At 42.9% G+C, this 16,611-nt stretch overlaps 1 protein-coding gene across 7 annotated transcripts in view; it reads left to right on the top strand.

Moving 5' to 3' along the window:
- The window catches only part of NLGN4X (neuroligin 4 X-linked), a 353,807-nt gene that overhangs the window by 127,616 nt on the left and 209,580 nt on the right, over positions 1-16,611 (top strand). For all 7 annotated transcript variants that reach the window (XM_038586740.1, XM_038586745.1, XM_038586743.1 and 4 more), the window contains one exon: positions 1,076-1,864. In XM_038586740.1, coding sequence (XP_038442668.1) covers positions 1,393-1,864 — 472 coding nt within the window. In that variant the 5' untranslated portion in view covers positions 1,076-1,392. The remainder of the gene's footprint in view (positions 1-1,075; positions 1,865-16,611) is intronic.

Below are 16,611 nucleotides of genomic sequence, written 5' to 3'. Positions count from 1 at the left end.
CATGAGAGATACAGAGAAAGAAAGAGAGGCAGAGACACAGGCAGAGGGAGAAGCAGGCTCCATGTAGGGAGCCCGACGTGGGACTTGATCCCGGGTCTCCAGGATCAGGTCCCGGGCTGAAGGCGGCGCTAAACCACTGAGCCACCCGGGCTGCCCCATGCACAGCATTCTTTACTGTCCTAAGAGGAATGACTTACCTCGTGAGAGTCCTATGGTCCATATTGAGACAGGTCTAGGAGGTCACACTCAACGGGAGGGTAACTCAGGTGTACCATCAGCTTTTAAAGGAAGCAGCAAAAACAAACGAAAATAAAGAAAATGGGCTGCGGGGTGAAAGGTTTAAGGTGGATGGCTTACGTGGCGATCGGGATGGCCCTATCAATGCTTTTTAATATTATGAATGATACCCTGGGAGGACAAGCACTGCAGCAGGTACTCGCCATGTACCGTCTTGCTCAGGTTTTATGAGAAACTGCAGTTTCAGGCTGACGCTGTGTGTAGCCTAAAGGTATGTGCCACTGAGTAGCCCGAAAAGGTTTAGAATCCAGAGCCTACACCTTTTCCATAAGGTCATGCTTGTTTTGCGTAGCTGATATGTATCCGCATGTCATAAAGCCAGTTTGGCCTGGTCCCCCGCGTCTCCTTTTCTCATACTCCAAACCTTTGATAGGCTCCATCCATATCCCCTTAGGGAAAAGTGGCAGTTTCCTTAGACATTTGAGAGACATCGTTTTGGGGGGTACCTGCCACTGAGTGGCCGGCCTTTGTAAATAAGACTGACGTTGGGCGACATTGTTACCGTCATCTGAACGAGATGTATAATTTTTGTTTGTCAACTCAACGGAGACTTGTTGCATGTTTTCTAAATGTGGTGCAACATTCCAGGTAATGGGGAGCCGACCAAGAATTAAGGCAAGTCGTGTTCTTGCCAGAATCTACCACGTGAGGACATGGGTAGGCAGATTCATCAGTGAATGAGACTGTCATGGGGAGATGTTGAGGGTTGCACGGAGCAGATGGGGTCGCATGGCTTCCCTTGGCTTCATTGTCCTCATCTGCTTTCTTTCCCCATTAGGCGGACTGCTGGGCCTCGGACTGTTCCTAAGGAATCCTCAGCCTTGGGAGGCGTCGGATGGTCACCGCGTCCTTGGAGCCTCACACTTGCTGGAATTCACTTCCAGGACCAAGAGAGGGCTGCCCTCTCTCGCAATGGGCTGCCGAGGAAACAGCTGGCTTTGTTCTTAACCTCGGGCTCTGTCTATGACCCATCCCGGAGGCTCCTGTCCTGGGTCCTCGGCTCCCCGGAAAGCCCTCTCTGTCCGCAGGCTCGCTTCGCTGCTTCATTTGCTTGGAGTTGTGTCCCCCAGGCCCCTGCGGATGTGGCAGTGAACAATGTCGAGACCCAAGGGACTGTTATGGCTGCCAGTGTTCTTCACCCCAGTCTGCGTCATGTTGAACTCCAACGTCCTCCTGTGGATAACCGCGCTTGCCATTCGGTTCACGCTCATTGACAGCCAAGCACAGTATCCAGTCGTCAACACAAATTATGGCAAAATCCGAGGCCTAAGAACACCATTGCCCAATGAGATTTTGGGTCCAGTGGAGCAATACCTGGGGGTCCCGTACGCCTCGCCTCCCACCGGAGAGAGGAGGTTTCAGCCCCCAGAACCCCCGTCCTCGTGGACTGGAGTCCGAAATGCCACCCAGTTCGCGGCCGTGTGCCCCCAACACCTGGACGAGAGGTCTTTGTTGCACGATATGCTGCCCATCTGGTTTACGGCCAATTTGGATACTTTAATGACCTATGTTCAAGACCAAAATGAAGACTGCCTCTATTTAAACATCTACGTGCCCACGGAGGATGGTAAGTACTTTATTTAAACAGAAGACCGCACCTGCCCACTCGCTGTCAGATTTGGCGGGAGGCCTGTAGAATGTCCTGTGCGTGATTTGTTTCTTCTACAACCCGTTTATTTATTTATTTTTTCATATTCTGAATGCAGCCGTTACCCTAACCTGTAAATCATTACAGTTGTATTTATGGAGCATCTAGGAAATGGACAATGCTGTAATTAATGGCTTCATTATAGTCATCCGTGGCCTTTTTAGCGGGGTTACAGTGACTACTGGCAATTGGCCACCGGTGTCAGCATATAGTGCTACATATTATACCTGCATTCATCCAACAGGAAAATGAAATCTATAGAAAACAATAGAATTAAGAACATTGTCATGCTCAAGTTAGCAAACTGAAGATTATAAGGCAGTTTCTTTTGCTTTAATGACTTAAGATTTTACCTTTTTTTCCCCTTCTCTCTCTCTCTTTTCTTTTTTTTCCCTTCCTTCCTTCCTTCCTTCCTTCCTTCCTTCCTTCCTTCCTTCCTTCCTTCCTTCCTTCCTTCCTTCCTTCCTATTGAGTCTTGAAAGAAAAAGTGCTGATTATTTTAAATATAGAAGCAAGGGGTATTTCCATTTCATGAAATGGTTGGAGTTCATTGTTTAGAATCTGTGTTGCTAACACCTTGTTTCCTCACAATAGTCACAGAAATCCAATGGAAAATGTGTGTCCTTCGATGATTCTAGCTACATTAGGAAATAGTGTGCTTGCTTGAACGAAATGGCCCCTTTGTTTTCAATAACACAGCAGTGAAAATCTGGTAAAGAAAAAAAAACCAATAATGTTTGATTTATTAATTTAATCCAATGGTAGTAAAATTTTATTATCTCCTTCTCTGTGTACATTTCAGATGAAAAAAAATTTTATAAAGGCTAACCAAAGTCATACTACAATGTGAACACATTTCTCATTTACCATTTGCATATGCTATTTTTAGACAAGGAAAGAGAAAAGCCTGGAATGTAAATCTTGCTGGAATTAAAAGAAGTGATTTACAGGAGTCATAGACATCTGTCTACGGTAGAAATGAAAGTGTGTCCTTTGTAACTTTTAGGGGAGAAATTTCATTTTGTTTGTTTTATTTCCCTTTAATCCTCGGAGGATGATTTTTCAGTGGATGGCCTGAAACAAGCGATTATGTTACCCACAACCTCCAAAGTTGTGCAGGACCTGCCGTATTGTGCTTTCTCCATGGAAATGCTAAAAGGTAGCTCCAGTAACGTGTCATGGAACAGCAGGCCGCGGTTGTCGGTTACCGAGATCCCGAGAACACCCACAGAAAGGAATGGAAAGATGGCATTTTGTTGTATCAGCTGCCTCTGGAGGGTGGCCGTGGTGGTTATGGTAATAGACCGCACAACTGTCCTGCAAAGTCTGGGTCCGAATGTGATGCCAAGGAGTGAACGTGGCCCTTGGATGCCGTAATTGCACACAGCATGCCTTGGGCATGGGTCTGGGGAAAGCCGACTGTACCCACAACCAGTGAGCACTATGCCTCACTTCAGAAGCCACCTGGGTCATGAGCTATGCAAATAAAAAAATAATAAAATTAAAAATTAAAAGAAGGAGAAGTGGAAAAGAACCAGGAGAACAAAAAAGGATAAAATATCAAAATTTCTCTCCCACGATCCCTGACCTGCGGGTGTGTAGGAGCTGGTGGCTTTCCAAGGCCCCGTCCCTGCGCCCCCTGCATTCCCGGACAGGTTGGGCCCAAGGAGACCGCCTGCGGAGAGAAACCAGTAAGCTCCCTGATTACAGAACCACCGCAGAGGTGCAACTGTGTGGCTCGAAACCATAAACAATTTGGCCATTTCATTGCGGTTCAGCACTGAATAGGAATTTAGGAATAAAAAAATGTGAAAAAAAAAAAAAAAAAGAAAACTGTGAAAAATGCTCCCCAGTGGAAAAGTAGTCGAACCGTTCAAATAAACCCAGTGCCACCTGTTTACATTCCCAGGTTTTTCAGAGTGTGTTTGCCTATCGTATCTTGCGGGGTCTTGACAGGAGAATCAGGAACCCAATAGGGCCTGAAAGGTGGAATCTGTTTTCCTACAATATATAAATATTGGAATTTTGCTGGTGAGTGAAGGTAGATGCTTCCAAGTTTGTACAAACTACAAATCACAGCCTGTTGGGGCAGGAGTTTTTTGGTTTTCTTTCTTCTTTTTTTTCTTTTTTTCTTTTGTCTTTCTATTTGATGAGGGCGGAGGGGAGTAGTCGGGTTTGGTCGGGAGGCGGATGGAGGGAGTGCGGGGGGCGGAGGGCGGTAGTTTGCTTCTTCTTCGTGCTGATGCGTGCTATTGATGGAGTCTTTCCCTCCTTCAGGACTCCTTCCTTCCTTCCTTCCTTCCTTCCTTCCTTCCATCTTTCTATCCTCCCTTCCTCCCATCCTCTCTCTCTCTCTCTCTTTCTTTTAAATACTTGCATCCATTTGAGAATCAGTGTGGAGCTTTAGCTATTTAATTATTGGTTATTCACTTAATGAAATCAACTCCCCGTCCTTAATAACACATTGAAATGATGGCATCGTACTGATTCCTCCAAAGCCCTCCCTTTATGGGCTTAGTTTATATCCATGCATTTATTTAACGGCGTACGCAGCAATATTGGGTATTCGGAGTTCAGAATTCCACTTTGATACTTCAGTTTTTTAGATTTATCTTTCTGCATCCCTCAGAGAGCGTGGGCGATGTGCAGGCACAACTTCACTTGACTGCCAAAAATACTTCTGAGGCTCTTCTATGTGCCAGGCATGCTTTAGATGTTACGATTACAACAGACATGAGAACTCCTAATTTGGGGAGCCACACACTGTAGGCAGAACATGGCCTCCCCAAAGAGGCCTCCATTCTCATCCCTGGAAGCTGTTACTCTCTGGCCTTCCGTGGTAAAGGGGAATGAATTTAGATAGCAGGTGTATTTATATGTGCTTATCAGTTGACTTGACAGTAAAGGGGGTATATGTTGGATTACCTGGAGGGGCCCAGTATTTGATTACAAAGCCCCTCAATTGTGGAACAGAAAGATAAAACACATCAGAGCCAGAATGCAGCTGTGTAATAAGGACCCAGCTGAGCTTTCTGACTTTGGGGATGGGATATAGCCAGGATGTGAGAACTGTGTGGGCAGCTTCTAGAAGGTCGAAAAGACCAGGAGATGGATTCTCCCCAGGGGCCCAGGAAGCCGCATAACCCAGCTCACCACCTTCATTTTAGCCCCGTGCAAGCTCTGATCTATGAAGCTGTAGGGTCATACCCATTGGCTGCCTCCGAAGCGCTCATGTTTGCGGCCTAGTGTTAACAGCACTATTTGAAATGCACGGTAGTCTCTACCCTCAGTGAAAACAAAGAAATGGCCAAAAAATTGTGTTTGCTTCGAGCCTTCTGAACCCCTTCCCATTAGAGACTCTTCTTTGCTTCCCTTTCAACCTCAAGTATGATTGAAAAAACACTTTTACCTTAATGCCCGGTAGTTAAAATTTGCTGCTCCTGCACATGCCTGCCAAGGAGACCATGCAGGCCCCAGTTTGTGGGGAGACACTTTGCAGCTTTGAGGCATTAACCTTATAGTGTACGTACCCAGTCTTTTTGTTCACCGTGTTAGTGTAGTGTTAGGGCAAATCCTACTAAAAGCCATATTTAGGAAATACAGTGATTTTGCACAGGGACATCATAAAGAGACCATTTAAATTTACCCAGGCATCTAAAACTAATTTCCAGAGTCCATGTCAATGAATGACCTACAGCAAAACATCCAAATTGTCCTTTTATGTCCATTAAATCTCACGCACGACGACGGCCGGACCTCTAAATGGCTTCTGGTCCTGCTTGCACCCATGGTAGCAAAATATTTTGGGCTCCTTGCTCTTCCTCTCTTGACCTCAAGATCTGATCTGCTCTGGGCAAAGTGATTCGTTATGCTTTTTTTTTTTTTTTTTTTTTTTTTTTATTCTTCATGCTTTGTAATGTAAATTTGATTCTTGATTCCCTCCTCTGGCTGAGCTTGGAGGAATAGCCCTAAGCACGTGCCTGCCTGGATTCAAAATTTGTCCCCTTAGCAGCTGAGGGACTGTAGGCAGGTTGCTGGGCTTGTTTTGTTTTGTTTTGTTTTGTTTTGTTTTTTTAGGTTGCTGAGCTTGTATGAGTCTCGCATTTTGCTGTGTGTATGACTGAGATGCGCTGGGAGGTTAAGGCCTTAATCCATATAAAGTGCTTACCCTCGTATCCTGCACACATAACCACTCAGTGGTCCCATGTTAGTGGAACATAATTAATCGTCAAAAAAGGAAGCAGAACATATCAGCGAAACTGCATGTGCATATGGGGTCTAATGCAAATATTAATCCCATGCCTAATATATGTTTATTATCTATAACATAATTATTGACCGTAGTCCTGGACAGGTCAGCTGGAGGAATAGGATCAAGGGACCATCATTTCTGACAGTACTATGACTTTAGTAAAAGGAAATATAATTTTTTAAAAGAGCAGAGAAATTATTCCACTCTGCTTTATTCCTGAGCTTTGTCATTTTCAGCCTCACTTGTGAAATGAATTTCCAGCATCCTATGTGAGTTACAGAAATTAATCATCAAGAAAGCATTAAAATTCATTTCTTGGAAGAATGCCTTAGAACATCCAAAGACAATACTACTCCTCTCTTTATGTGAGATAAAGGAGAAATTAATTTCCTTTCTCTTCTCATCAAGGCCCAGATAGTCCAATTGTATGCAGATAGTGACAAAATCCAGGTGACACAGTAAAACTTAAGTGAGTTAACACAATGAGACAGATGTTTTAACCAGTCAACATCAGCTTGCAACTATGTGAAAACAATTCAACGATTGCCATTTTCATGTGTCACCCGGATGTTTGACGTTTTATAGACGTAGCTTGTAAGGGAAGATAATTATGAGAGATTTATTAGACAAATATCGGCCTGACAAGGATTCATTGAGTGGAATTCAATATTTTGTGAAGAAGGTTAAACTGGTGTGGATTTCTGATAACACGCATTTCTCCGCCAGCTTAGAAGATCTCGCCCATTGGAACATAGAATCATACCCTTATTGAGGGTTAAGGAATTATATATGTTTAGGAAATACTATTTCGGTGGCATGAGTTATGCTTGTTTGGAAAATGTAGCAAAGTCACTCCCTAAGAAGAGAATGATTCCTTGTTTTCCATCCGATGAACTGTAACTCCATCCCATTTGCAACTTAGATGTTTCTCACAATTAGAACAAGTCTCCATTATGTAGAATGTGTTAAAAACCCGACTTGCCATATGGTGCATATCATAAACAATATTACAAAAAAAAAGGCAAAAAACAGAACAAAAACGTTTAAGATGGAAACTGGGCATGCGACTGGCCACCTAGAATCTGTCCATTTTCGACAATTTGCTCGTTATTTACTTGTTCATTCTTACCTCCAAGGACACCGGATAGCTTTATTTGTTGCCAAGCGATACTGCTAGTTTGGACACGGTCGTTTATTTTCCATATTGTCTTGGCTGAGACATTAAACCTTCTCAGTGTTTAGTAACCTCAGCTATTAGTAATAATAATACGACTGGTATACCTCCCCTGACTGTTTAGGTTAGAGCAACTTTGGAGTAAGCCTCTGTAGAATTGTAAAGTATGACTAACAATAGAATTATAAGAAAAATTATGAATTGAAAAAGATCAATAGGTCTCACATTTAATTTCACGTGAATTTAATATTAATCTTACGTGATCGTTCACTGGAAGATTCAGTTTCTTGGGTAGGATGGTTGGGAGTAGCTCCTAGCCTTCCCACCATGTGTTTTCATTCTCCTAAAGCGGGCTGTTTTCGTACTGGGTTTGTTTCACATTCCCTCCTCTGTGAGAACCCTTCTCCTTGGTACACTGACATCCAAATCGTAGCAAAAGTGACCAGAAGCCGAGATTTCCTTAGTTTTGGATTCAAGGACCACAGATGCGTGAGATGCAAAGCAATGGCCCTACATAAATAAATCAGACCTCCAAATCACATACTGAACTCACAGGCGACAAGCTGGGGGGACGTCTGAGTGGTCTCTTCCACCACTAATACTTGTTAAGATACATCAAGACGAGGAATCTCTATTTTATTAATTCAATCGGATTGTTCTATGTTTAGGTTCAGAAAAATAGGTTTCCACAACATGGGAGCAGATTTTTTTTTAAAGGGGAAAAAAAAAATCCCCTGTTAGATTTTGCATAGTTGACTATTTTGGATATTTGGATAAGTGAAGCTGTATGGTGTGTGTGTGTGTGTGTGTGTGTGTGTGTGTGTGTGTGTAAGGTGTTGGAGGAAAGCCAACAACAGATATCCACAGTTGAATTAAGATCAAGTGCGGTATGGTTTCTGGAAATGTCCAATTGAATGTGGGAACTACTATCCTGCCCCCTCCTCTCTGAATTCCTAAGCCCTCGGACATCTCAGTTAAGCAAAACACCCACCCTCTTGTTTGCTGTGAATGGGGTCATGAGCACAATACTTGGGTTTGCCGTGTGGGGAGAGGGTATTCCCGTCAAAAAAGCTGGAACACCGCTTTTGGCTCTTCTTAAGCAAAGGAGCTTTTTGTGATGTGTTTCCACAAGATATGAAAATGTTTGTTAACTCATTCTTCCTTAAATTGGTGTCTTCAGCTACATCTGCTTCATCTCTTTTGGGACCTAATCCTCACTCCGTCCCAGAGTGAACACCCAGTATTCACCTAACATCCCATCCACCTGCTATGAGTTGACTTTTCATCCCAACTCACGCCATGTACTCTATTATAATCTCCTGATCTCAACTCTGACTCTTTGTCTTTTCTTCTCTCTTTCAATCCATACTCTCTTTAGAGCCTTCTTAGCAGATTCACTTAAAAATTATTGATTTGAAAAAAATAAAACAATAAAAATCATTGATTGAAAAATGACTCTTTGCACTTACCGTATACAAGGCATTGAGCCAGTCCAAGTGGTGATACAAGGAACTGGAAGCTCTTTGCTTGCAAAATGAATGAGCCCCAGCAAAACTCGAATTTCAGAAAGGATCAGTGGGCAGAAGAATTCAGGGAGTTCTCTAGGATTTCAAGAAGAAAAAATAAAAAAGTAAAACAATCTGTAAGTTGATGTGTTGCACTGAAGATCCACAATGGAAAGTTTCCCACTGAGCCTGACACACATACACAAGGCATACGCACAAATGTTGTGTGGCGAGGAAATGGTTTCTGAGTCCCCCACGGTAAGCTCCTTGTTTATTGCTTCTCTAGTTGGGCCAAGACATAAAAAGTGCAAAAATGGGGAGGAGGGAGAGATAAAACCTAACAAAATGATAGGAAGGTGCATCGATAGGATAATCTAACATGCAAAGCACTCACTTGGGTGTTTTTTTGCATTGCTATATTTTTGATATCGGAGGATTCATAACTGGAATTCCATCCCAAGGAATTCTAATGCACATTTTTCTTCTCAGCAGACTGTGTGGTGAGGTTAAATCGAAGAATATAAGGTCCTATTCTTATCAAACTCAAATGTACTTTTATCTCCCAAAATAAAAAAAAGAAAATTTATTAAAAGCGCCTGTCTTCCCCCAATTTTTTATCTACTGAAATACCTTCGTCACTGTTTTGTAATGTATCCATCCAGATAATATGAAATACACTTATATTAATTTTGCATATCTAAAAATAGTTTAGATTAAAAAATAGTAGCAAACCACAGAGAGAAAATTGCATCCCTCCTAAGAAAATTTAGATGTTTGAAATATATCCACTTAGACTAGTTCTTTCCTTTTGAGCTTAAATCACATAATAATGAGATCAAATTCCACTGTAGCACGTTTTACAAGTTGTTTGCATTTCACCCTTTTTTTTCTGAAGACTTTATTTATTTATTTGAGAGAGGGAAAGCACAGAGGAGAGGGGCAGAGGCAGAGGGAGAGGGAGAAGCAGACTTTCTGCTGAGCATGGAGCCCACGCGGGGGCTGAGATCGAGACCTGAGCCAAACTCAGACACCTAACCTACCGAGCCCCCCAGGTGCCCCCATCCTTTTTAAAAAAAATTTTTTTTTAAAGAAAGAGATTTTGGCATGTTGAGTACCATTGTTAAAGTTTAGCTGGGGTAAGTGATGGAACCAAGTAGGACGCCCATCAGAGATTTTGGAAGAGCTTCCCATGGGAGGACCTGGAGGGGTCGTCACATGCACGGTCTCCTGCGATGCCATACGTCTCATGCTTTACACTCTGAAGCCCTGTGCAGAGATGCAGCCTCCTCCCGTGTGTTCTTAGGGCTTTGATGCCAGCATTATTTTATAAGGCTATACCCCCAGTAGACTGTAGAACTTTTTAGAAATTATTCAATGCTTTCCACCTTCTGCAATGATTGCTGGGCATCTGTTGTGCTCTGGGCATTGCCTCTCGGACTCCACCCACATGGAGCTGACGCCCAGGAGAGAGAGGCACACACACAAGGAGCAACAGCCGAGCTGCCAGGGACCACCCCGGGGCTCCTGGCATTCCCAGTGCCTCCCTGCACCGAACCACCCTCAAACCAGTGTGGGTACGAGCAAAGCTGAGACTCACAAAGTAAGACCATAGCAAACAAAACAAAGTCCCTGCTTTTATCAGGCTAGTGAGGAGAGGCAGGCGGTATGGAACACATATGCAAACACCCAGTAGGCTGTAAAGCTTTTATAGGCAGGGGGACGCTGCCGAGATGGATGAATGAATGAATGCATTGTCTGCCCGCTGGGCACGCACAGCACAAATGAATGAATGGGGAGCACCTGGCCATGCGGCCGTTTTTTGAACATGGCCAAGAAAGACTTTTGGCAGCTTTATGAGAGAGCTCATCACTTCATTGTTAGAAAGGGTTGGTGATCTATATGCGTGAAATCTACCAACAGAGCTGGAGCAATTCTGGATGCTTCTTTCTCTCACTGTGTTGCTTGGAAAATCGTTGAAGACAAGGGGGTATGCCCTTTCTGTGCAGTCTTTTACAAACATCCTCAAACAGGTCTAACTTCCTCCTGCAAGTGCCTTTGAGACTCTCCCATCCTCCTTCCTAGCTCACTGTGCGTAGGCTGCCCACTGATTGGCTCTCACAGGGAGGACTTGGTGTGAGTGATGACTGCTGATGTCGACCAATAGGCATGCATCTGTTCTCCATCACAACATATGTTCTCAATATACCCAGAGTTGATGTTAGATTTTTTTTTTTGATTTTGCAAATGCATGAAGCTCTTGGCTTATACATATATTGTGCCTGAAAGTCACATGTTCTCTTAATTTTTTAAAGAAGTATCCTAGGGAACGACAAGATTTAGAAAGTGGTAGAAAACAGTATCCCTCTACTTGCTATGAAAAACTGCACACTCCGGGATGAAGGGATTTGCGTCTGTGGCTCAGATACCCCCTCGGGATGTTAACTGCATAATCTTTACCAGTTGCCTGGCCAGAGTCTGTTTGCTGCATGTTGCCCTAAAATTCCAAGCCCCAGAGGTGTTACAAGGGAAGGCAGCTTAAAATCATGATAGAACAGCCAACAAGCTAATTGGTTTGGAGTTTTGAGGAAACAGCACATCTCCTGCTTTTAAATACCATTGACTATGACTTGATTTAATGGCGATGGACTCATTTCCAAGAAATTAATTAGAGTTCACAGGTTAGAATTGAGATGAGAAGAATCATCATCTTAGAAGCCTTTCTCTAGACTTAGGGGAAAATGAACTTCCTCCAGCGTTTTCTTCTACTTAAGGCTTTGTTGTTATTGTTACTGTTGTGGTCGTCACTGTCAACCACAGCAACATCATCATCATTGAACTTAGATTATGTCTGAGGAGATATTATGAGAGAAATCTGGGGTCTATGAGATTTGAAATTGTTGTTCAAAGACTGCAGGGTATCAGTTAGAATAGTTTATTTTTTATTTATTTTATTTTATTTTATTTTATTTTATGTTTTATTTTATTTTATTTTTTATTTATTTTTTTTAGAATAGTTTAAAGAGGTTTACAGACCACATCGTGGCTATTCATCCTTCAAACTTATCTCTTGTAAATGGGTATTTGAGTTGACTCGTATTATGGGTTAAACTGTGTCCCCTCAAAAGGATATTTGAAGTCCTAATCCCTGGTGCCTGTGAATGTCAGTCTATTTGGAGATAGGGTTTTTACAGATGTAATCAAGGTAAGATGATGTCATGCAGGATTAAAAAGGACACTAAATCCATTTCGACTGGTGTCCTTAAAAGAGGAGACACAGGGAGGAAGACAGACAGAGATACATGGACAGAACACCACGTGAAGGTGGAGGCAGAGATGCGAGAGATGGATCTACAAGCCAGGGACCACCAAGGATTGCTGGGAAACAGCAGAAACTAAGAACTGAGAGAGAGAGAGAGAGAGAGAGAGAGAGAGAGAGAGAGACAGAGACATCATTGTCCCCCGGACCCTGGAGAGGAAACAAACCCTGCTGCCTCTGTAATTTCAGACGTCTGTCCCACTAAACACCGAGACAATAAATTCCTGTTGCTGTAAGCCATCTGGATTTGGGTCTGAATCAACACTCTTAGTAACCTGGCACTTTTGGTTTATCATTGGCTTTCTTTTGTCTCCCTGTGATGCTGTTTCCATGTGGGGAAACAAAAAAGGTCAGCAGCATTTCCCTGTGATATCACTCTTGAGCATCATCTTACCTTGATTGGCCTGAGATGATGCCACTGGCCCAGCTGGGGTCACAGGCCGACTCAAACCAATCTCCATATCTAGGGGGAAAGCACCCTTGGATTGGCATGGCCTGGGTTAGCATAATTTCTGAATGAGGACAGGGATGGGTGAGTCCAAGAGGACCTAGCTTAGGGCCCATGTAGGAAAGGTAGCTCCCCAAAGGAAAACCAGATGCTAAGCAGACAAAACCCACTGACATCCATTACCCTCCCTCGTATTTGGGATAGTAACCGGACAAAGACTGAAATGGCTTCAAGGGCAGAAAAACGTTACCTAGGATCGTTCTTTTCAGCTCAAAAGAAGAATCTCAGGATTGGGAAATTGGGAAAGCTTGTTTATCAACTGTTGCCGTTGTTGTTTTGTAAGCATCGGGACCCTCTTCGTGATGTAGAGTGATGCAGTGGCAGGAATGTCTGGCACATCAGGAAATTTATATTCAAACAACCCTGAGGCAGCACCACTTTGGGTACTGCACTCCAGAGGGATGTCTGGATCTGGAACCTGGTCTCTGGTGGCAAAGCAGGGGTAGCATGAGCTATAACCCAGGTAGAGAACTTGCCCTGAAATGAACCAAGCTGTTTAGGACAGGGTGTAACCTACTGTGTCTACTATTTCTTCTAAGCATTGCAGCTAATGGGTTACGTTTACTGAAGGAGTACCCAATTTAGAGGGTTGATTTAGGGGAAATGAAATTGCATATGAACGAATTTCAGCCCAAGCCTTTAGCAGGGGGAAGAGCTTGGTAATAGTTGCATTACAGGGCACTGGACAGATGGCCGACAAGGTGGCATGCAGGGAATTCTCTAAGAATCCCATCATACTCAGTGGCTTCTTCTGCTCCCTGGGCATCTCTGAGAATTTGAGGTGGGTGGGTTCTCAGGATGGTGGTAAAACCCGGTCTTCAATTCTCTTGCAGCTCTGTAAATGCAAGTAGGCCCCACCAGTACCCTTACTTCATTGCATTTCTTTGGCCTGTTTGCTAACATTTCCTCCTGTAGGAGTCCCTGACATTAAGTGCGGTTTATAAATTTATTCATTCAGCAAATACTTCCGGAGCATGTTCTCACCGTCTGGCCACTTTGCTGAATGTGGTACCGTGCTTTCCCTTGCAGATCGTACAGACGTGGGATGGACGATGAGCCAGGATTACTATTTCGAATAATCAGTGCTGTGATGTTGGGGAGATGTGGGAACATCTGGGAGGAACATGTTTCTGGACTCAGAGGTCAGAATACACGAAGGAGAACTTTGAAGGACAGCAGCTGACCCTGGTGGTGGGTTAGGGGGAATTCAGGTGAAGGGGACAGCGTGGCCAAACATGGAGCCTGGAGGCGGATGTTAATGTTGATTCTCTTGGCTGAGCATGGTTTAGGAGACTGAGTAAGTGAATTTGAAGTGTTGGCTTAGCCAAGCATCCAAAGTACAATCACTGCTGTGGTTAGTTAATTGCATGGTGGCATGCTCCCATCGTCACCCGAGCTACAGAGACTATTGGCAGATGTGATCTTATAAATGATCTTATAAAAATGGAGAAACTCAACAGGGACAAACGTTCAGCTGAAAGAGGGCCTCACTTCCTTTTAGAGATGTGAAGTGAGCGAGGACAATATGAGTCATAGGCTGAATCCGTCAAGCTGCTGCCTGTTTTTGCAACAAAGGTTAATGGAACACAACCCTACCCATGGATGTGCCTAATTTCTGTGGCTGCTTTCACAGTACACTGGCAGAGTCAAATAGCTGCAAAAGAGGGCATATGGCCTACAGAGTCTAAAATACTTATCATCCTGCCCTTTATAGAGAAAGTTTGCTGACCCTTGATGTAAAGGGAAATCTTCATGAAGCCATTTGGGAATCTTCGAGTGAATACGCAGAATGACAGAGTCCAGAGTTGCAGGCCTTAGCACAATTATTCTCAAACTAGCCAGGAACTTTTTCATATATTGACTCCCAGGCTCCACTCAGGCTGCTACTGACTCATCAGTTCTGAGAATGGGCCCCAAGAATTAGAATTTTAATGACTGTGAAGGTGATATTATGTGATTTTGTCATATAATAGTCATAAGAAGGTATGTTTGTATGCGAATTATAGTCATATTTATGGGACTCTATATGACGGCTAATGATATGAAAAATAGTCATAAATAGGACCTCAGAAAATTGTACCTGAAACCTTATTAAACCAAATATAAACAAATACTCCTTTCTGCCATTAGGAAAAAAAATAATGAAACCCATTAAAGAAACCATGGTCTGTATAGCCTAGACCAAGGTAAATTTCTGGAGGGACCTCTAAGAGCAACTAGTTGCAAAGTAGATTCGTAGGCAGTTAGATGGTTAGCTAAGATCCTTAAAAACAAATTTTAAACAGAATGCTGATAGAACAGTGGCCCATGGGCACAGCTAACCCATAAATGAATAAATATAGGTAGTATTACTAGTAGTAGTAAATAGATGATGATTTTGATAATAGTGTCAGAAAAGATGGTGGAAATGAAGATGATGATGGTGGTGATTATGATGGAGGTGATAATGAACATGATGGTGATGATAATGGTGATGTCATGATTTTGATGAGAGTAGCCATGGTGATAGCAATGAAGATAGTGATGATGAGTGATGATGATGGTGATGATGATGAGTGATTTGGTGATAATGTTGATGATGGTGATAGTGATTACGGTGGTGGTGGTGGTGGTGGTAATGATGACGGTGATGGTGACAGCAATGAAGACGATGATGGTGACTTTTGTGATGATGATGATGATGATAGTGAGGGAGATGATATTAGTTGTTATTCAGCGAATGAGTTTTTTTTTTTTTTTTTTACAGCAGACACTTTGCACTAAAGCTTGTGCATTTTCTATCAGTGAGTGCGCTTAATAGCTCTCTAAAGTGCCAAGTCACAAATGGAAAACATAACACCAGGAGTGGTTCATCCATTACTTAAATTGCCCAGTGTGTAAAAGGAAAAATCAGAATTCAGATCTAAGTCTTTCTGAGAGTTTCCCAGGTAATTTTCTTAAGAGTTATTAATGCAATTTAATAAAAGCAAACACCATTTTACTGATAATATTAGCAGAGACATAATAAAATAATATTTAGCGCTGAAGAGGATGTGCACGCATGACTTCTTTTGGTAGGCATTTTTATCAATTGGCATATAAGTTTTTGGAAAAGCAGTAAAACAGTATGTGTGAAAAAAATGTTAAATATCCATGACTTTTGAACCAGTAATTCTCTCTCAAGAAATCCATTTAAAAATAATGTTTATTTTATTTTCTAAAAAAGATTTTATTTATTTGTTCATGAGAGACACAGAGAGAGAGAGAGAGACAGAGACATAAGCAGAGGAAGAAGCAGGCTCCATGCAGGGAGCTCGATGTGGGCCTCGATCCCGGGTCTCCAGGATCACACCCTGGGCTGAAGGAAGCGCTAAACCACTGAGCCATCCAGGAATCCCCGTATACTGTGATTTTTTTTAAAAAAAGATTTCATTTATTTATTCATGAGAGACACAGAGAGAGGGAGAGACATAAACAAAGGAAGAAGCAAACTCCATGCAGGGAGCCTGATGCGGGCCTAGATCCCAGGACCCCAGAATCACGCCCTGAGCTGAAGGCAGATGCTCAACCGTTGAGCCACCGAGGCGTCCCTAATGAAATGATTTTTAAATGCTCCTAGAGATGAATGCCTAAAAATTTGTTTTAATATTATTTACGATAGGAAAATAAGAGATAAATAAAAAAAGATGAGATATAAGTTATGACATATTCTTGGAATGAAGTCATGCTCAGCCTGCTTTCATTTATTGCACTGAAATATGGGCTTACGATAACACGTAACGTAGCAGGGCAGATTTGCTGGAGCCACAGAGTAGAGAATGGCGAGCAGAACCAGTCTGCCTTGAATTCCCTCCTTCTGGACCAAGGTTTACCGAGTCCAGGTCTTTATCATGGGTCTGTGTAGAGCCAATTAGGATCCTTCTGCGGCTCCC

The sequence above is a fragment of the Canis lupus genome, chromosome X (assembly GCF_011100685.1).
Source record: "Canis lupus familiaris isolate Mischka breed German Shepherd chromosome X, alternate assembly UU_Cfam_GSD_1.0, whole genome shotgun sequence".
Lineage (NCBI taxonomy): Eukaryota > Metazoa > Chordata > Mammalia > Carnivora > Canidae > Canis > Canis lupus.
Note: the sequence above shows the minus strand (reverse complement) of the source record. Positions and strands in the feature narration are given on the sequence as shown.